This window comes from Labrus bergylta, chromosome 3 (assembly GCF_963930695.1).
Source record: "Labrus bergylta chromosome 3, fLabBer1.1, whole genome shotgun sequence".
In the NCBI taxonomy this organism is placed as follows: domain Eukaryota; kingdom Metazoa; phylum Chordata; class Actinopteri; order Labriformes; family Labridae; genus Labrus; species Labrus bergylta.
This window is the reverse complement of record NC_089197.1, coordinates 3,157,861-3,179,479: the sequence shown is the minus strand read 5'-3', so window position 1 is coordinate 3,179,479 and position 21,619 is coordinate 3,157,861. Positions and strand designations below refer to the sequence as shown.

At 43.6% G+C, this 21,619-nt stretch overlaps 1 protein-coding gene across 1 annotated transcript in view; it reads right to left on the bottom strand.

Moving 5' to 3' along the window:
* ulk3 (unc-51 like kinase 3) overlaps positions 1–21,301 on the bottom strand; it is a 24,881-nt gene extending 3,580 nt beyond the window's left edge. Inside the window, exons 1-16 of the mRNA XM_020654592.3 lie at positions 21,195–21,301; positions 18,679–18,819; positions 18,161–18,301; positions 17,908–18,028; positions 17,044–17,139; positions 16,428–16,571; positions 15,619–15,701; positions 14,126–14,281; positions 13,808–13,913; positions 12,556–12,596; positions 12,249–12,351; positions 10,734–10,798; positions 9,837–9,915; positions 5,741–5,781; positions 564–611; positions 317–380 (exon numbers count right to left, since the gene is read on the bottom strand). Coding sequence (XP_020510248.2) covers positions 317–380; positions 564–611; positions 5,741–5,781; positions 9,837–9,915; positions 10,734–10,798; positions 12,249–12,351; positions 12,556–12,596; positions 13,808–13,913; positions 14,126–14,281; positions 15,619–15,701; positions 16,428–16,571; positions 17,044–17,139; positions 17,908–18,028; positions 18,161–18,301; positions 18,679–18,819; positions 21,195–21,224 — 1,459 coding nt within the window. The 5' untranslated portion in view covers positions 21,225–21,301. The remainder of the gene's footprint in view (positions 1–316; positions 381–563; positions 612–5,740; positions 5,782–9,836; positions 9,916–10,733; positions 10,799–12,248; positions 12,352–12,555; positions 12,597–13,807; positions 13,914–14,125; positions 14,282–15,618; positions 15,702–16,427; positions 16,572–17,043; positions 17,140–17,907; positions 18,029–18,160; positions 18,302–18,678; positions 18,820–21,194) is intronic.
* Positions 21,302–21,619: the final 318 nt, after the last annotated feature.

Sequence of the window (21,619 nt, the reverse complement as noted above, 5' to 3'; positions counted from 1 at the left end):
GATTAGTTTATCGGAGATCGTCTGAAGCATAACGCTAGTGACGTCACAATCATCCCACCGTGGTGTAGTTAGCTTGTAGCGTAACGTTAGCTTTTTACTTCTGTCGGCCGCATTAACGCTTCAAACATCAACATGGTTAGACCCCCATGGCGATGCTACTTCCGGGTTGGCCTACAAAAATACGTCATATGGTTTGTTCTCTATAGCCTCTGTACATGGCGCGTGCACACTAACCATTAGGCCACCGGCGCTCCCTGAAAGCACACTCTCTTGAGCAGAAAAGCATTTTTTTTTACAACACAGAAGGGAAACTCACAGCTTTTGACGGAGTCTGCAAGAGGCTCTCGATCCAGAGACGCGTCCCTTTGAGTCTCCCGCATCTGAAAAATAAACACAGACCCTGTCAGCGACCACAACTCGTACGGAACAAAAGGAAAATGTGGACAGTACAGGTATGAGGACTTGGATGTAGAAAGGGGTTTTCAAAGAAGCTTATCTTATATTTATAATTAACTTCTGTGTTCTCGTCTGTCAGGTAAATGTTTGGAGGAATGCGTGCGTACCTTGATGTGCTTTTTGAGGTATTCGGCTCTGGACATGAGGCTTTGAATCTAGAAAAAAAGATCAAAGATTAGAATCCAATGTGGTCATACTTTGAAACACAATAACTTGATCACACTTTCATATATTTCTCTTTTCCTCTAGGTGTCTTGGTTTTGTTTTTCAGCTATTTTCACAGTAATTTGCTTGTATATTTAGTATATTTTAGTATATTTCTTTATTTAAACGTGTAACCCTTTTTGCTAAGCCACGGTTAGCTTATGCTAGCATGCTACCATTACAAAAAATGTGATATTCTCAGGTGGCTTGAGTACTAGCTGCAAGCAGAAAACGTACACGCTAACCCTGCAGTGGGCGTGCTCTTCTGGTGGCGATGAGTTCAGGAGGAGGGGCCCAGTTTGAACGTTGTGTTTACGAGCTGCAACGAAAAATGCTACTAACGCTACTCTAAAGCCACGTTTGTAGCATGAAGGGAAATGTTGATCGAGCACTTGAGTCGAGTAATAAATGACCTGCATGATGTACAGACATGAATGGTTCCCAGTGAACAACATTTATTGAAGCGCCACCAGCAGGTCGACCATTTTAGGATTAGCGCTTTGTGTCCAGAACTATGTGACAGTTATTACATGGGCGCATGCTATTATGCTAAGCTAATCTTAGCATCCAGAGCTCAAAGCATCACTGTGCCTAAATACCAAGAAGCAACCTCTGGTGCTGAAAAATGAAGTTGACGCAGAAGTGCAAAATCCTGCAGTTCCTCGAGTGTCCACTAGAGGCTGAGTGCAGAAGCACAGGAAGTCACATACACACCCATTCTAAAAAGCAGAAATTAACATGTTCACAGCCTGGTTCACAAAGAAGATACAGGTCTAATTAACTCATGTGTGGATCGGCACTGTACGGGTTACACATCTGTTTTGATTTTAAGAACGATACGTGTTATCCATAGTTAGGCATGTAGCTGACATGATCGACAGGCGGGCACGATGTAACGGTTTGTCAAGAGGCTTAAAACCCGCCTCAGCTCCAGCTCTCAGCCTGTCGTCAGGTTGACTGAAAGTTAGGGTGAGAGCATTTCCAGCATGGAGACCGCCATCAACAGGCTCCCAGAGCGCCATGCAGGAACCAATGGCTGCAGCACCCCATCTTCATCCACTATTATTAAGCGTCTGTGGTAAATTCAGCTAAATCTCATCTTGTAATAATCTTAAATAAAACTTCACTTGTATGAGGTTTTAATGAGTCCAATTAGTTTGAGGTCGAATACAAAGAAAGATAGTTTAAACAAAGTAACTCATACACAGAACCCAGAACCTAAACACTCAGCTTGATGAAATATCTCTTTCAGACCCTCCGGAGTGAAGACGAGTCCTTAACGACTGATCCTATAAAAACACTCGCTCACCAGACGGGAGGAAGGATAAACTGGAACCAGGGTAACCTTTAGATGTGTGGGAGAAACAAACGCTTTGGAAAAATCAGATGAAAGCGATCAGCTGTGCACTTCTTCTTCCTCTTTGTGTTGTTTATGACAACACTTCAGATGGTGTGCATGTGCTGCTTGCTAACTGCTGTCATCGTTTGCTTTAAGGCGCTCTTTGCTCTGATGACCGTTACAGTTCTCGGCTGCTCCTCGTACTTTATTAAAGGCTTTATATGCGATTTTTTGATCCAGCAGATGTCGCCCTTGAGCACCAGCATGAAACCAAAACAACTCACGCTGCATTGTTGTGTTAGCATGCTAATGCTAGCGATCTTTATTATGCTGGTATCTTCACACTGCATGTAAATTTACCTGAAATGAGCGTGATCTAGAAACACAGTTAAGCAGTGAGTACAGTATGTTATTCTTCTTTTCTCTAGTCCCTCAACTAAACAACTTTTATACACGAGGGGAGGAGTCAGCCGGCCGTCCCGACGATGTAAACAAACTGAAGATAGGACTCTGAAAAAATCACTCGGGTGTTACACCCATTGTAGACAGTCATGACTCACAAGAGTTATTTTCAGAGAATATACTTGATTTCTACATTTAAGTGTGAAAAATCACATAGAAAGCCTTTAAAGCCAATTTCATAAACGCACTCCAGATAACTCGGCTCACCCCAACATCTCGCAGAAACGTAAGTACGGGGGCTGGCAGGAAAACGTCAGGGTGAAAAATGTGTCGTTGACCCACAAGTTTTGGTAAACTTCAGGAGTTTTGTGTCCCATGTTTGTAGCAGTATTAATCAACAACTCGTGGTTATTACTTCATCAACATCTGAGGGTGCGTAATCACAGGAGATCTAAAGTGATGACTTCCATTCATGCTTTTTCAAACAGCGATCTGTTGGGAGTTCATTATTCTGACCACAGCACTTTAATCACAATCCCTTTAATCACCAAAAGGATCAAATCCACATGTGTGAGGATGCTTCAGGACACACTGAGAACTTCCAGTTTAAAAGGTACAGACTGCCGCCGATTTCCACATACTGGCGCGCTTCCTGCTCCACTGGACAGCCATGAGCAGCTGTTCACACATCACAGGAGAACTACAAGATCACGTGGGATAAAGAGAAAAAGGTGCAAACATGTTGCTTTGTCTCGAGGATGATTTGTTCTTCATTCGTTTCCTGTTTTGACGTCATGTTGATGAAGTGATGGAAAATACGATCAGGAGTCCGTATATTGTGTTTTATTTTGAAATTGACTGGATGCACTGTGCGTTTCCTTGTCCGACTTGCTGTCCGGGTCGTTTCATGAAGTCCAACTAGACGCGTGTTTGCAGTGAGCTCCATCGATAATAGACTCAGAGCAGAGTGTAGTGGAGCTGCTGTACCGCCCCAGTGATGGACCGCGGCGCTTGCTGTGGAAACAGGAACATCGACTAGAGTGTCAGCAAACATCGGAGGCGAAGCACACTGAGTATGTGTACATTTTTAGTCAGGGTTTGTAATCGTACAAGGATTTCAAACTTCGAAACGGTTCCAGTAAAAATCAAATGATATCGATACAGGAAATAAAAAAATGTATACCGGGTCATTTCTTGGTTTAAACAACCAAAAGCTGCATGCAAACTGCTGCACACCGTCTACAAATACGTTAAACGCTGCCAATATAGCGTTGCGATTTCAGACAGCGCTCTCTCGTCCGCGTGCTTTTGGTTCAAAATACGGCTGAAGATCTTAACTTTTTTTTTTTTTTTTTTTTTTTGATGCCATCAGTCATCAATGGATATTTGATCGTTTTAAAACTGGTGGTATCATATCCTGACATCATGTCCCGTCTCTACATCAACACACACACGGGCGAGATAAAGGCGGTGGTTCAACAACGAGGGGGACAGGAAATGGAGCTGCAGCTCTGGTAGGCTTAAAGTGTGCAACGCAGCAGATATGAATACACATGGAGGCCAGTCATGGAAGCATATGTTCATAGGCTCTTTTAGGTTCTCACATACACACATGCTTTAGATTGATCCCCCCGCCCACGCCCCCCGCCCCTCTAATCCTGTGTTAGATTATTACACCCGCATCTGAATTTACTTAAGACAAGCTCCATAAAACTTCAAATAGGGAGGTCTATGAGGCCCACTCGAGCCTCCGACTGCCTTTAGGGATTTGTCAGTGAAATATTGTCTGTGTGTTGTCGGGGCTGAACGATGCACACAAAAACAAACGGGGGGCATTAATGGCCGACATGCATGAGTCCTTTGCTTAGTTGGGTTGGTATCATGGAGGGAATTGTGGCTGAAAGTTTTAGCCAGCACATTTATTGGACCATCAAAATGTGAGACTTGTTAGAGTATGTTTGGGTTTGATATGTTGCTGAACACATCCGTCTGTTGATCAATCTATTTTTAAATTTATGTCAGAGTATTCAAGTTTTTAGAAAGAGATGCAACAGACTGAATGTCATACTGATGCTTTTTACACCTGCACAGAGCTCCTGAACACGTGCAGAAGTTTTCATGGTGAGCTGAAAGTTTGAATCCAAACAGTCAAATTTTTAACCCAGGATTGTTTTCAGTGCCTGAAGTCTGGAGGGGGCTTGAGTGAGACCCACTCGACTTCCCGTCGAGTGAGTCAGAGGAGGTGATGACACGACTGTCTGCACGAGGACGCTACGATCTCCGAGCACGGAATGAAACTAGAAATGCACCGATCAATTTTTTTTCAGTTCCTATTCCGATACATGTACAGATACTGATTCAGATATTTGTATATCATAACTAATAGTGTTGTTGTTGTTGGTCGTATGTGTAAGGCTGTAGTGCCTTTAGTTGAGCTAATCAGACCTGTATTTTTTGTGAAGCAGGCTGTAAACATGTTAGTCTATGCTTTATAGAATGGGTGTGTATGTGACTTCCTGTGCTTCTGCAGCCAGCCTCTAGTGGACACTTGAGGAACTGCAGGATTTTGCACTTCTGCATCGGCTTCATTTTTCAACATCAGAAGTTGCAGCTTGGTATTGAGGCACAACTGTATTGTTCTGGCTTCACATACAAACAGGAAGCAGCAACAACAGATAATCATTAAGAAGGAGCTGTTCCATCTCGTCTGAACGTCGTCATGGAGACACTTCTTTACAGTTCAGTCTGAGTGTCTTCAAAGTGAGACTGTGCGAGCTGAGAATGTTTAAATCGCCCGACCATCGTTTCTTGCTCAGTGACGTGGATCAGTCCGATATCTGATACGTGAATTACTTCAATATCGGTCGGATGAATGAACGGAGCATTTTTCTCTGTGTTGTAAGACTTATGCAGACCACAAACAAAGGACTGGATGGGTTTATTTCACATTTTGTGGGGCGGTAGACACTCAGGTTACACAAATCTATGTTCAAAAACACTGTAGAGGTGGATTTTTCAGAATATATCCCCTTTAAGATTTGGCTGATAATTCTCTGACTTATACAAATATTCATCCTGAGGTTCACTGTCGCTTTAAGTATCCAATTATAAAGCAGGCAGTGATCTGTGTGTGTGTGTGTGTGTGTGTGTGTAACAGTAATAAAGATGATGGATTACATTATTTGGCTTCTATAAGAACAAACATGTACATGTGACCGCTGGATAAAAGGCTGAGGCGACGTGATGAAGCATCCGCTGCGTTCAGTGATCAGCCGAGGGGTCCTTAACAGGTAGACGGATAGTTCACTTAACGAGAAGCCCCCTCCTCACCCCACTCACCTCGCTGTGGAGCAGCTCTCTCCTGCGGCCCTGCGGCTCAGCTGGCTCGACATGAGGAGAGAAAAACACAAAAAAAGGACACAGAGAGAGAGAGAGACAAAATAATGAGGAGAGGAAGGGAGGAGAGGAGTCCACTCAGTAATCACTGTGTTTGTTCAGGAAGAGGTCAAGCTACAAGATTGGGTTTCGCTAGCGTGCAGACTGGAGTCTCAAGGGTGGAAATGGTTCTAATGTAGGCCAGTGTGTTCACAGTCCGGAGGGGGAGAGCGACAGAGAGAGAGAGGGAGAGAGAGAGAGCGAGGAGAAGGAGAGCACGTTGGGAAGCTGTGCAACAAAGCGCTCTTAGCTAAACAAAAGGACCAATGTTTTCTCCCCACAGCCCCCCCCCCCCCCCGGTGGTTTTACTGTGCCCACACAACGTGGCTGCCTGACACCAGAGAGAGAGAGAGAGAGAGAGAGAGAGAGAGAGAGAGAGAGAGAGAGAGAGAGAGAGAGAGAGAGAGAGAGAGAGAGAGAGAGAGAGAGAGAGTACCAGTACATCATGTTGATCAAAGGTGGCAGAGGTTCATGCATTTCTCACTCATAACAACACAGATGTTTAGATCGATAAAAGAAAGACGGGTAAAAGTAGAAGTAATGATTCAACTTTCTGACTGATGTAAGGAAGGAAAAAAAAAACCTCTGAAGGACGTTTAAGCTGACGAAGCCTCGAGCAATATTTGTGAGACTATTCATCTGAAATGATCCGCACTTTGAGTCAAATGAAAACCTGAAATTAACAAAATATGTATTCAAGATATTAACATATTAACTGTGCTGTAATGTTTAAATAAATGGTTTCTTGCCGCTTTTTTGCGGTGTTGTCTGATTGTTGTTCAACCCTGTCGGTCACTGATGTCACACTGAGGCCCCGTGTCCATCTAGCATTTTTTTAACCAAGGAGAAAAACGCTAGCTTTAACGCTTGCATGAAGCGTGTGTGCGCTGAGAAGAAAAGCGTCTCTATGACAACGGCCTGTTGACAACGGCCGCTGTTATTACGGCAGCAAAGAGGATGTGGGTACATGACATGATCTGTAGGGGGAATATCAAACATTTGGAAAAGAGCGGCGGTGACATCAACAGCGCCTTTCTGAAAAGTTAAAAGATTTTCAACTCGAGCGGACGCACAAAGAAGGCAGAGCGCTAGGAAAAAGACGCCGCTTTCAACTGCAAACGCTCTCTAATCATTGAAAACAATTGAAAAAAAGAAATGCTCAGAATACAAGTGGCCTAACTGGACTCCTCTGTCTTTCTTTTGGTGGTTTCAAACAAACACAAAACTCATGAAAAGTCCCAGAAAGTTTCAGAGTGAGCTGCAGGTGAGGACGTTTCCAAATTTCCAAACTAAGAAAGCAGCGGTGATAACGTTTATATTATGGGGCCGGAGCAGGACTGGGGCCTTCATCGTGCATGTAATGAATTACGTCCGCCATCATGGATTTTTATAGCTTCCTTTTTTTTCACATATTCACTTTCAGGAGGACTGCTCCAGATATTCTCCTGATCTGGTTGTTCGCATATGAACCTATCCCTGTCAGACAGGAAGGGGGGGGGGGGGGGGGGTCTCCTAAGGAAAGACATGACGTTAAAAAGAAAACATAGAAATTGCAGATGAAGCGGCCGAGTCCTCTATATGACTCTATAATGAGAATATGTGTCTTTGTATCAATGCTGCGTGTAGTTGAAGAGAATCTCAATGTGAACTAAAGAGTGGAGAAGAACATCCTGGAGAACAGGAAACATGCAGCAGCAGGTTGATTAGAGCACGGAGATGGTAGAGGTGGCGTGCAGACAGTCTATGGTCGTGCAGCAATCAAAGGGAATAAAGGTCACCACCCCCTCCCACTGGCCCCTCCCACTGGCCCCTCCCACTGGCCCCTCCCACTGGCTCCAGGTGAATTCTCCTGATTATATCCTGCTGCGTTCTCACATCAGCTCACTCTGACTTTCTGCAGAATCAATAGTTATAAATCGAGATTTTCTGAAGTTTTGTGCAGGTGTGAACAAGGCCCCCCCCTCCCCCCCTTCATTCAACAGGGAAACTTCTGACTGTGAGGGCGACGTATAAATAAGCGACTCAGGAAGATTTCAAAGATTTGAAATGTGCACGAGGAAGTGTGTGAAAAATAATATTATCAATTTATTGTCACGTCTAAAATCTGTCTTGATGTTGGACAAAAAATACCAAAATATGCAAAATAGAAATGATTCCTCTTGGATGGATTAAAGCTGGTGTAAGAAACGTGTTTTTAAAACTGCATGGAGAAGAAGGCACACATATTCTGAGGTCGTGTCGGGGGGGGGGGGGGGGCAAAAGTGAAAAGTTGTCCGTTTCTTTCGCTTCACTCTGTGACGACTTTCAAACCGTCAACCCAACAAATCAGAAAATCATCATCGGAGCTTTAACCTTTAAACTGGTTCAACACATAACCATCAGCAGCTGGAGATTGAAGCTCTTGTTTATAAGAGAGATAATAGTTTTTATTTGTTTCCAGTGTGCAATAACACAAACAAATAAAGCGAGCTGTCTGAATAGGAAACAGATGTCAGGGCTCTCGTACCACACACAGGGCGCTGGCACCGGGTCTGATCCCCGACTCAAAGCCACATCTGGATCACTCCGTCCCACCTCCTTCCATTAGGGCCGATCCTCCAGATGAGCTCACGAGCCGGGGGACTAATGGACGCCAGGCGGCAGAGAGCGTCGCCGCTAGAGTCTCTTCTGCTGCTCGTCCCTACGTCTGTCTCTCTCTCTCTCCCTCTCTCTCTCTCAAGGCCGAAAGCGTCGCTCTCTCAGTTTGTCTTTCACTCTTTCTAAATCACTTCCTCCCACTTATTTTCAAATCTCTTTAAGGCTCTCTGAGTTCAGTTCAGTCCCCTCTTAACGTGTCTCTACATCTTTTATCTCTCTCTCTCTCTCTCTCTCTCTATCGTATCGTTTTCTTTGTCGAGCTACTTCCCGCCCTGTGTCAGATATTCATTATTCATTCAGAGTTACAGGTTCATACAGAAACTCTTCTCCTCTCTGAGCCACTCGTTGGACGTTTGTGAAGTCCAAAATGATGTTCCTCTCAGGCTTCACCTCTTTTTTTTCTTTTTAAAGATTTATTTTTGTGCTTTTGTGTCTTTAATGGAGAGACAGGACAGTGGATAGAGTCGGAAATCAGAGAGAGAGAGAGAGAGAGAGAGAGAGAGAGAGAGAGGGGAATGACATGCGGGAAAAACTGGATTTGAACCTGAGCCCCCTGCTTGGAGGACCACAGCCTCCATACATGGGGCGCACGCACTAACAACTGCGCCCCAGTCCCTTGTCTTTTTGAGTCCGTCTGTCGTGTGAACTGAACATGCTTCTTGATCAAGTAAAGCCATGCATGTGTTGTATTATGACGTTATGAACAGAGGTAACCGTGTTCAGGCCCGGTTTGTCCTGAAGCAGTGTGAGTGCAGGCCAGCAGGGGGAATGGAGGGGCAAGGGGGGCGATGTGCTGCATTACAATGCGGAGCAACCGAGCCAACTATGAGTGCGCCCCAAGAGCATCCTGAAGGTAACATGTCTGATAATGGTTGTTACATAGTATGTGCTGAATCTCACATCAGGGGACAAACTTAGAGGAACGAGAGTCTGTTTGAAATAAAGCTGCCAGAAACAGGTTTTTCTTCAACATCGTGTTCCATCGCGTCACATGAAGGACTTGTGTTCTCCGTCTCTGCCTCGGCTCAACGTGCTGTGGTGCAGCGGTGGTGACGTATTGACGTTACAATCAGGAACAGGGAAAGGAACAGCGCCACCACCAGGGGACTCTCTATCAAAACAATAAATCAAATCTGACCTGAAGCGCGCGTATGTCATTCCCTACACTCTCTCTCTCTCCCCGATTTCTCTCTCTATCCAACGTCCCATCTCTAAACTAAAGGCCCAAAATTACATATTTTAAATATTTCCCTCCAGTTTGATTCACAGATTCTCAGACCTTTGAGTGTCTCTTCAACATTAAAGGGGGAACCAGCGGTAAGGTGAAAAGCAATTCTGTGTGTGAATAAAGAGGTTTGTTTACCTGCGAGCGCCAGCAGAAGCTCTCCTAAGCACTGTTGGTAAACATCCAGGGCCTCCTGATCGTCCGCTCCACTCTCCTCCTTTAAAGCAAGTTAGAGAATTACATTAAACATTTCTGTACGTCCAATAATGAAGAAACATGAACACGTATATTAAAGCTGTTTTACTCTGCTCGCACTGAAGGACCCTTTAAATCTGTGATTGTTCAAGTCATGTAAAAACACAAACACATATCCACTTTTAAGATTCTGGTTGAAGTTGTCTTTAGGTCCTGACAGAAACTAATAACTCATGTTCTCTGAAAAAGGAACAAAGAAAATCCATCATCTGTATCAGTTTGTTAGCCTGTAAAAACTTTGACCAATGTCTGCCACGAGGTACCAATCTGATGAACCAATCAGACGCCTCCTTGTCTCCCTGCTCGCTCTCTACCTCTTGACGCTCTAGCTCACACTCAAAGTTCGTCACCGATGACTTTAGGAGTTTATACTGAGAGTTTACTGACCGCTGAATGAGACATGAGACGACGGAGTTTCTACACAATGTAAGAGATGAGCTGAGGTCCACTTCTGGAGGGACGGCGCTCGTGCATGTAAGTGAGGGGGCGTGGCTTTAGAGGGAGTATAAAGGGAAGGGGGTGCAGACGGAGCACTGAGGGAATGCTACTTTCAAAATCATGCTAGTTTTTGAAAATGACCAACCCTGCCTTAAACAGAGGTGTTTTGGAGAGCGAGCTGTGAAAGGGGGTTCAGTTTGTACCCTGCTTGTTTGTTTTCTTGGACTCTCGTGTTCCTTCTCCCTCACTCTGCCTCTGTGTGTGTGTGTGTGTGTGTGTGTGTGTGTGTGTGTGTGTGTGTGTGTGTGTGTCTCTGAATGTGGTGGCATCATTTGTCCTAACCTTAACGATGGCAGTGAAGGCCATCTCCAGAGCAGCCAGCAGCCGGGGTTGGTCTCGAGACATTTCTATAAAAAGAAAAACACTTCTTTAACACAGACTGCGAGTCTTATTGCACCATTAATGCATCACTCTGGAAAACATGCAACATCAGTCTCCTATACAAACGAAACACTCCTATATCCTGGACTTTGAGATTCTCAGGATTTCATAATATTTATTTAAAGGCAGCGGGGTGATGGAGGAAAAAGTTCCCTGAAGCAAAACACCAAACCCATTAAGACACCCAAACCTGACCTCTGACCTCTGGCCGGGGGAAGAGACAATTGAGACGCAGGAAAACGGATTAAACATACACAGAAGTTCTCCATTTCTTTAGATGTATGTTGATACAGGATTATACTTCTGATTAGGGATGGGGGTCATGTGCTTGGTATTTTTCATTTTTATTGGTATTGATACCATCATCGAGACTCCTGAGCGATGAAGGTCGATACATTTCTTTTCTCTTTTGGTGGAAAGATGAGACGAAGAATAACAGGCGACAGACTCCGCAGAGAAAGAAACGTTTCTCATTTAAACAAATTTGTCCTTTTACTGAGCCGACTCTGAACACATCATGTAAACTTTCATCCACTAACTAGCTTTTATTCGGAAAATTTCAACAAAGATTTCAGCCATAAACTGTAAATATGAATATTTAAAGCCTGAGTGGCGTCACCCGTCTGTTCCTGCAGGGGGCGCTGGAGTCCCATCGATGGCGGTCTCTATGCTGGAAATGCTGTCTCAGTCTAACTTTCAGTCAACCTAACGACAGGCTGAGAGCTGGAGCTGAGGCGGGTTTTAAACCTCCTGACAAACCGTTACACCGCGCCCACCTGTCAATCAGGTCAGCTACACGCCTTATTGTGAATAACTCTTATCCTTCATCAAATCAAAACTGATGAGTCATCAAAACATTCACCCCCCGTACAGTGTGTGTCCATCCAGACATGAGCTAATCACACCTATTTGGTTTTTTGAACCAGGCTGTAAACATATTCATTTCTGCTTTTTCTGAATGGGTGTGTATGTGACTTCATGTGCTTCTGCAGCCAGCCTCTAGTGGACACTGGAGGAACGGCAGGATTTTGCACTTCCACCACCGGAGGTTGCCGCTTGATTTCAACTGGATTACTATTTATTTTCTGGTGAGACACTTAACCCTGAATTGCTCCCGCTGCTTCCTCAGCGGCGCGTGAATGGACTAGTTGATACTGATGGAGACTTTACAAAGCAGCCTCTGCCATCAGAGTGTGAATGAGACTCGAAGTATCAGTAAGCTCAAAATTTGTTGATTATCGGGTCCTGAATGGAATTGGATTTTGATCCCCATCCCTCATTAGGTTCGATTAAAAACACTGAAATCAAGTGTTTGAACATTCAACTCTGACTCCTTCTCATGCAGCTCCTTCTCACACGATGCTAAAGCCGACATACAGGCCGCTCTGCCCCCCGCAACCAAGCAGTGTTCATTACCTCGCAGGACATCTCTGGAGGTCCGCGCCTCCTCAAAGCTCAGTCTGTTGTCGGAGGCCACCAGGGCTTTCAGCTCCTCGGCTCTGGACGCGTACTGGCTGACCTGCGGGGGGAGTCCTCTTACATTGACTCAACTTAATCATGTCAACCGTACCATATGCTCTACATCCTCTCCATATGGTATTAATAGAGGAGAATTCATTCCCAGTGAAAGCCACTGGAGTGTAATAATGGGAGGGGGGAGGAGACAGACTGAAAAAAAGGAAAGGAATCCAAATGTGAAGGCGGGGAGCGCATTAAGGCTTACCTTCTGCCTGAGGGCATCTTTACGTTGTCGGTCCGTCTCGTCTGTGGAGCGAGGAGAGGAGACAAGTTTTGATTTTGGTGGTTTTTCATAGAGGAAGAAAGGCGGTGCATCGTTGGGCGACTAATAATAATAAAAATTATAACTTTATTTCTATAGCACCTTTTAAAAACACAGGTTTAAAAAGTGCTTTGACAAACAGCAAAAACAAGAACAAACTAAAGCAAACACAGAAGAACATAAACAACAACAAGAACATAACAAATGTAAAATACTAAAAAAAATTAAATAAAGTTCAACAGAAAAGAAAAGAACCCAAAGTGCACGATACCCAACAGACATATAGAACCAGACCATCACAAGAACCATCATAAGAACCATCATAAGAACCATCACAAGAACCATCATAAGAACCATCATAAGAACCATCATAAGAACCATCACAAGAACCATCATAAGAACCATCACAAGAACCATCATAAGAACCATCACAAGAACCATCACAAGAACCATCACAAGAACCATCATAAGAACCATCACAAGAACCATCACAAGAACCATCACAAGAACCATCACAAGAACCATCACAAGAACCATCATAAGAACCATTATAAGAACCATCACAAGAACCATCATAAGAACCATCACAAGAACCATCACAAGAACCATTATAAGAACCATCACAAGAACCATCAGAAGAACCATCACAAGAACCATCATAAGAACCATTATAAGAACCATCAGAAGAACCATCACAAGAACCATCATAAGAACCATCACAAGAACCATCATAAGAACCATCACAAGAACCATCATAAGAACCATTATAAGAACCATCAGAAGAACCATCACAAGAACCATCATAAGAACCATTATAAGAACCCAACAACACGAGCTGAGACCAAGAGGACCAAAGATTTAAAAAGATGTAAGAAACTAAAAGAGCTCAAAGCAAATCAAAAGATAACAGCAATAAGAAGGTAAGAGCAGGAAAAGAAATAGAAAGTGAATAAATGATCAAAACAGAAAAAAACAATAATATTAATAATAATAAAAAGTATATGTAAATATAAAACATAAATAGACAAAGTAAGTAAGATAAGAAATTACCAAGTTAAAAGATAAGAGGAGTTAAGATACGAGATACGAGCATAAATAAAAGGACAGTAAGCAGATAAAAATAGTAAAACCAGTAAGTAAAACCAGTAAAGACTGAAGCCACAGAGGGGATGTGAGTGTGGTCGTTTGCTCTTACAGTGAACAGCGGGGACAAAGTGCTCGAGGGCACTGCAGTACAGAGAGAGAGCGGCCGACTTCTCCCCCTCCTGGTCCTTCTGCACGGCCTGCAGGACCAGCTCCTTCTGAAGAGAGGAAACAGGAAGTGGCATCACTGAGGTGCAAAACACATCGCAGAGTCATGTGTGACGGCACATAGCGAGCAGGCGTTAACTCACACTCACTCTCACACACACACACACACATGCGTACATTTGCTCAGTCAATCACACGTTATTCATGGTTCTGTGCAGCAACAGACACACATGCCACTCTCTCTCTTTTTATATCCGCTCACCGCTTTCACTATGCTCTCTGCGCTCGGCATGTGCTCCAGATCCACAAAGGGGTGGGCGAAGAACTCTGCAAAGGTGATCCGGGCGTCTGGGTTTCTGTCGAGCAGCCGCAGCAGAAGGTCTCTGCAGTCCTTGGAAACCCTGGCCCCGGGAGGGAGCTAATGCACAAAAACACGACCTTATTATGTTCCACTCGATCCACAGGACGACGCAGGGGGAAAAAGGAGAGCAGATTGTTTGCCGGAGACCTTTTCTAGTCTCCCACTTTTTATCAAAAGATGACCTTAAACACTTTGTGAATCCCGGAGTAATGGTGCGCACGCTAATGCAGCCCATTGAGCTCCAGCGTCACGTTCGACACAGAGCATTAAAAAGCCCTCCATCGTCACATCGTTTACTGCCCACACGCTGATTCAAGTTTGTTTTATATTCAGCCGACAAATCAGGACAAAGACACAACTACGACTTTTCAGTTGAAGCCTTGAAACATCTCCTCCACCCACCCACACTCACCTCATCCGTAATATTATGTCTAATCTTAAATTGGAAAAGATCAGATATTCTGTTGAACTTTCATAGGACTTGGGAAAGTTTTGTTAATTTTGTGAAGCAATTAAATGGGCTACAATTAGACTGATGAGTATTCAGCAGATTAATTAAACATGTTTTGACTGACAACTTTCTAATTATTGTGCAACTGGAATCTCCACCCCATCACCCCCCCCCCCCCCCACCCCCCTTGTAAGTCTGTTTGTGTCTCTTTATCTCTTGTCCTGTCTATTGTCTGTATGCTTGTTGTCCTTGTGTTTGTGCTTTCTTCTGGACTTTTATTATTATTTTATCTTTTATTACTTTTTTTTGTTTCACAGTTCGAGTGTGGGGTTGTTCACACTCATTTCTGTATCTACCTACTATGGATGTTTTGGTTCTAATGTGCTTGTTGTGCCATCTAATTGCATTGTGAAGATGCATCCAAGAAAACTCAATAAAAACAATTTTGAAAGAAGACTTGAAACATCCCATTAACACATCACACATATTCATAATTACAGATATTCTAATGAGATAATAAGTTCTTGTTTCAGCTGAACAACTCTATCTACTGCCGGTGCACCTTAGAACAACGTGTGAAAGGGGGCCCTCTAGTGGTTAAAAGCTGAACTCCCCCCTAATACTAAGCAGTACCGTCAGTGAACCTTGACACCGTGACCCCGAACAGGAGAAACGGTGTAGATAATGGATGGATGCCTAGGACTTCTGTTTTAGTTGCTGAAACAGGTTTCTTAGATTTTTACTAGAACCGTTCTGAAGTTTACAAACCTGGTATCTTGACAAGAAAATATAACATTGACTTTTGCTGAAGTGGAAAACCTAAGCCTTGCTATTTAACATGTTTCTGTCACCTTTGGACCCTGAAGCACTTTCACTAGAGTTACAGCGTTGGCATTGAGTCATTCATATTAACCAGCAGGACGGCCGATGATCAAACACTCACCTCGATAGGTTGGTTACTCCGAATCTTTTCCTCCAACTCGGCGTACGACCTTGATGCGAAGGGAGCTCGCCCAAACAGAGCCTCTGTACGCAAACAAACAAACGATGTTAGAATGACTATTAAAGAAAACAAAGACCTGAAGTGATCACAGAGAAACGTTTTTATTCCTTTGAATAAAGACAAAGTGGATGCATGTTTATAACGCTTACGCTGCGTTTCTATTTATAACCATTGTGTGAATTATTCTGCTTTCAATCTCAGATTACAAACGTATAAAGACAAATGTACTCCTTCTACAAATGCTGATAAATAACGTGATCAAAATAATAAGCTAATAGTTTGTACATCCGCAGCATGCTGTCGTTCTTTAATGAACCAGTAGCCCCTTTTCAGACGCCACTTCTGCAAAAGAGTCGTCACCACGTCTTTGTATATTCATATTGATCCTGCGACGGCACAAGGTTAGCGTCCCAGTCTGTGAATTCACATGGCGTTTTGTCATTGCAGAAGCATTACACAGCGGGAGCTCCACACACACACACACACACACACACACACACACACACACACACACACACACACACAGCGCTGCTCTCTCCTGCTGGCTCAGCTGATCCCTTCTGGACTCTGTAACGCCTCTGAAGACGGTACAGAGGGGGATCCCTTTGTCCCCACATTACGCCTCCATGACATTTAGACTGAAGTCCAAACGTCTCAGGGGCGTAAAACGGCGGTCTGAAGAGGTCTAATAACACCAGGCCGATGAATGTCACATTTCTCACTTTTAAAGGCTGCCAGGCGACACTCACCGTAAAGGATGACTCCCACCGACCACAGGTCGACCCTGGAGTCATACTGACGTCGACACACCATCTCAGGCGCCATGTAGAGAGGAGAGCCTCTCAGGGCGCTCTGCTCGTCCCACGGAGACATGTACTGAGCGAAACCGAAATCTGAGACCAAACAAAGCAGAAGTCAGACAACCTGTTTAAAAAAAAATGGTGTTTAACAAACATAAAAGGTCGGTTTGATTATTTTTTGTTTTGTTTGTTTCATTTTTAAAGAAATTCTTGGAACAAATTTTGTTCTGAAATGTTTTTGTTTTATTTGTAACCAAACTAGTAGTGTCTTAAATAATAAGATTTGTAACGAGGGGAGGTGTAATAATCTAAAGCTTCAGCCTACAAAATGTTTTTGTTTTTACTTGTGACCGAAATAAATGATTACTACTAAAAGAGATTCTCCCTGAAGGTGTGTTAAACTGCTGAGAGTGTGACGTTTAAAAAAAAATATAGTCGTATCCAAAATGTCGACAACCTTATAAATGACACAATGATTTATCTCCTCTGAGGTGTGTGTGAAGTCGATGGAGTCATATGTAGCAGTCGTTTGATTTGTCGTCTGTGAGGGTGGACGTGAGATCACCTGCTAGTTTGAGGACCGAGTTGCTGAGCAGAATATTCTGGGGCTTCAGGTCCAGGTGAGAAATGTTTCTCTCATGAAGAAACTGGAGCGCACAGGCTGTTTGTGCACGCACGCACACATGCACACACACACGCACACACACACACGCACACAGAGAGAGAGAGAAAAAGTTAAGTTTAAGAGAGTTGATTATACAACTTCTTCAAATCTATTTCCCTGTATGCACGGCAGGAAGGGCGAGGACTCAGTGAGATTAAAACTTTTGAAGAATCACTCTGATTGGCTCACAACGCAGACTGTTTACATTGAAGGTTCCCAATCTCTGACAGAGCAGTTAGATGGACTGGGGGGTTATTACACACCTTATGGCGATCCTCTTTTAATCCAAAGTATTTCAGGATAGCACACCAAATTCTTATTTCTGCTTTTCTTCATTGCTGCAGACGTTTCGAGCGAGGCCCTTCTTCAGTGGCTTCAGGCTCCGACTGACGGGTCGACGTGCAGCGACAGAGGTGGACATACCGCAAAAACTAGAGCGACGATCGCTCACCGATGGTCCAACTAGGACCGACGGTGAGCGATCTCCTTTAGAAAGAGACGTCTTCCTTCTAATCACAGTAATGACGTGGAAAAATAGCCTTTCAGCGGTGGTGTTGATTTAAAATACGGAGACGCCCAGTCTGAGACCGAGTCAAAATCCTTTTGATTCAAAGATGAGATCTTCAAAAAGTGGTCTGGTATTGGTACCAAGATCGATTTGGAGTACTGCAACACTATTGGGGGCCCCTGGTTTGCAAATAGAACTGTGGTGATTTATTCTATTGCATTGTTTTATTAACCCGTTGTGATCTTAACTAAACTCACCCATCTGCTGCAGGAAGCGGCGTGCGACCCTCTCGGGTAAGAGTCTGCGGCTGCGGATGAAGCTGGAGAGATCTCCACCAGAACACCACTCCAGGATGAGATAAATGTTCTCAGCGTCCCACTGAGAGAAAAGAAGAGATAAAACATGAATCATAACGTCTCCGTTCATGTTTCCACCTTCTTATCGATGACTTGTTCATATGTCATATATATATGTATACATACAGTATATATATATATATGACTTGTATACCTGAAAGTCTTTTAACTGGACGATGTGAGGATGGCGCATCGTCTTGAGGATCTCGATCTCCGTCAGCAGGTTTTCTGTCGACGATTTGTTCAGAGTTTTCTTCGCGACCACCTTCACCGCCACCGCCTCCCGACTGTCGCCCTGCGAAGACGCAAGAGATCTTCACTTCAACTTTTGAGGACAAAACGAGACCGAAGTTCAAATAATACTTCCAAACTCAGAAACTGGGACCATCAGAGGAGCAGCAGCATTAAACCGTCTCTGGGAAAGATCGGTTTGTAAAACAGAGGAGGGACGACCAATAGATACGATACATCCAATCACACGGCTCGATTTAAACACAGACACACAGTTACAAAGAAACATTCTCTGAGTTGTTATCCCTCCCTGATCCGATCGCTGCTTCTCTAATAGAAAAGTTCTGTTTGGATTTCGAGCAGAAACATTGATGGAGTGGAAAACGTCTGTGGTTAAACGAGGAGTCAGCTGTCTCTCCCTCCCCCCCCCCCCCGACTCACCTTCCTGTAGGCTTTGTAGACCGTAGCGTAGGTGCCGCTGCCCAGCCGCTCGGTGAGGATGAAGCCGGACAGTTTTGGTGGAGCGAAGCTGGAGGTCGACGCCATGGCGACAGCGACATCAAATGTGCGAGCAGGCTGTGGCTGCAAAGTAAGAAAGGAGAAGATACTATTCATAACTTATAATCCCTTCTTCCAGGTGAAGGTGGTATCGAAGGCCGTGGCGTTCATCTTTGGGTGGTTTCACAGTTAAACCCTGTTTCTTCTTTTTATTAGATTGTTTGATTTCCTTCTCATAATCACCCTCTGTTTTGTTTTTACAATTTTAATCATTAGGCGGGAGTCTGTTTTTCACAACTAGGTTGAAGGAACAGGGTTCGATCCCCAGCTCCTGCAGCAACATGTCCGATGTGTCTGTGGGACATGTGGCTGCAGGACCCGGGGATCGAACCCTTGATCTTCTGATTGAGAGACGTCGACGCTGCCAACTGAGCTTCAGCTGCCGCCAATAACAATATCTAATTTGTACAGTCAAATATTCTTTCTGGTGTAAATTAAAGGAATCTTACTGCATTCATATTGGAAAGAAAATGTCTGCCTGGTTTCTGGTTAAAGTGGGAAAAAGATCACAGAACAGAATCTGCCGTCAGGGTGTTGGTGAATGCCTGATAGTATCTTGAGACACCACGTAGCCTTGATCCATGACTTTAGAACCGTGAAGCATAGCATATCTACTGAACTGATCCTGAAGGAATAACTCTTTATCAAAGAGGTCGGAGTCCACTTCCTGTCTGATCAACATTAAAGCCTTCAGATGCTGTGTGAAGTCGACAAGCTCATGAGAATACCATCCATAACTCAAAGACACTTAGACTTCATAATGCCTCAAACCAAGATGGAAATAAAACACAATCGAATCAAATCGATAACGTCGTCGCTGCCTTCTGATCTTCCTCCTCTGCCTGCTGCAATTCAAACTTCATGAACCCTCTCTAGTCTCTTTTGAGTCGTCATGATGAGATCTTTTCTTGGTATTACAAGAAACTGAGACTACTGGGGCGCGCTGGTGGTGCAATGGTTAGGGCGCGCGTCCCATGTGTTGAGACTCTCGTCTCGAGCGGTAGGCCCGGGTTCACTTCCACCCGTGGTCCCTTTCTGCATGTCATTCCCCGCTCTCTCTCTCCCTCTGGTTTCAGACTCTATCCACTGTCCTCTCTCTCTCTGGTTTCTGACTCTATCCACTGTCCTCTCTCGCTCTGGTTTCAGACTCTATCCACTGTCCTCTCTCTCTCTCTGGTTTCTGACTCTATCCACTGTCCTCTCTCTCTCTGGTTTCTGACTCTATCCACTGTCCTCTCTCTGCATTAAAGGCACAAAAAGCCCAAAAAATAAATCTTTAAAAAAAGAAATTGAGACTACTGCATCAGTCTCATCGTCCAAAACACTAAAGCAACTACTGCTTCTCACACACTCCCTCACCAGAGACCACATCACCCCCATCCTTCATAACCTCCACTGCCCCCCACCTGTCTGAGCTCCTCTACTCACTCTCTGCTGATCCAAACCTCCTGTCCCGACTCGCCCCCCCCCCTCCCCATTAGTCCTGGGGGGACAGAGCCTTCTCCATTGCCACGCCCACCCTCTGGAACTCACCCCCAAAAACAATCAGAGACCCCCCCCATGACCTACAACCACTAACACACTCTGTCCTCATCCTCCTTCTCTTACATTATGTCTCTGTTGTTTTGTTTTCACTGTTTTGTTCTGTTGTTGTTCTTTGAGTTATTAGAAAAGCACAATAAAGGTCTAATATATTATTATTATTATTATTTTTATTAAACTCTGCAGATTTGTCTCCCCACAGATTTGTCTCCTATATGGAAGCGCTTTGCATTCATGTGGGGAGACACATGAGTACATATTTGCTCTGAATAATAAATTAAAGCCTGTCTCATTTCACCCCCCTTCCCAAATGAAGGCTCTGTCACTTCATACTGAAACCAATTCAAGTATTTTCCCTCTTTAAACTAAAAACTCCTCAAAGTGTTCAGCAGATCATCTTCTATATTAGAAATGTTTTCTAACAGAAGGAATCAGGTGATCCTTCAATAAAGCCTGTGGACTGCATGCACATCATTTCTGTCTTCACCTGCAACCTATCAAAATAAAACTTTATCATATTTACAGCCACGAAAGAGTCACACAAAGAAATAAAAACAAGAACAAGGTATGATTTATTTTTATATATAGATATTTAAACAAAACACAACTTTATGACATCATTAAAGGTCTTATTGTGACTTTAATTTATCTCTCTGAAGATAAATGGAGTAGTTAGATTGATTTAAGTAAATGTTATTCCTCAGTTTGGGAGCTAGCCACAACTTTTAGCCGGCTAACTTCTCAGATATAAAGTATTTATCTGTTTTTTTAAACAGCTTCAGTTAAAGTTCAGGTAGGAGGATTTATTCGTGTTCTTTTAACTCAAATATAAACATATATAAAGAGCTGACTCTTACTTGTAGGCTGATAAATCCAGGAGAGAACATGCATGAGTATTTACATCGCTGCTTCACGCTGCTCTGCAGAGATCAGCTGATCACCTCTTCTTCTTCTTCGTTTTTTTATTGGCGGTTGACAAACTACGAATTGGTGCATTACCGCCACCAGCTGGTAGGGAGCGGAACTAATGTAATCTAACGTGTCAACCATAGACTGTAAATATATGAACATTAATATCAACTTCTCTAATAAATATGAACACACTCAATTATTTTTCAGAATGTTAAAGACTCCATCACTAAGATATGTAGTGAATTCAATGATAAAATAACCATAGTGAGTGAGTACAGCCAGTCAATTCAATTCAGAAAGCTTTATTATCATGAGTGTTACATAAACAATATTTCCAAAGTATGAATACAAAACAAAATAATATCAACAG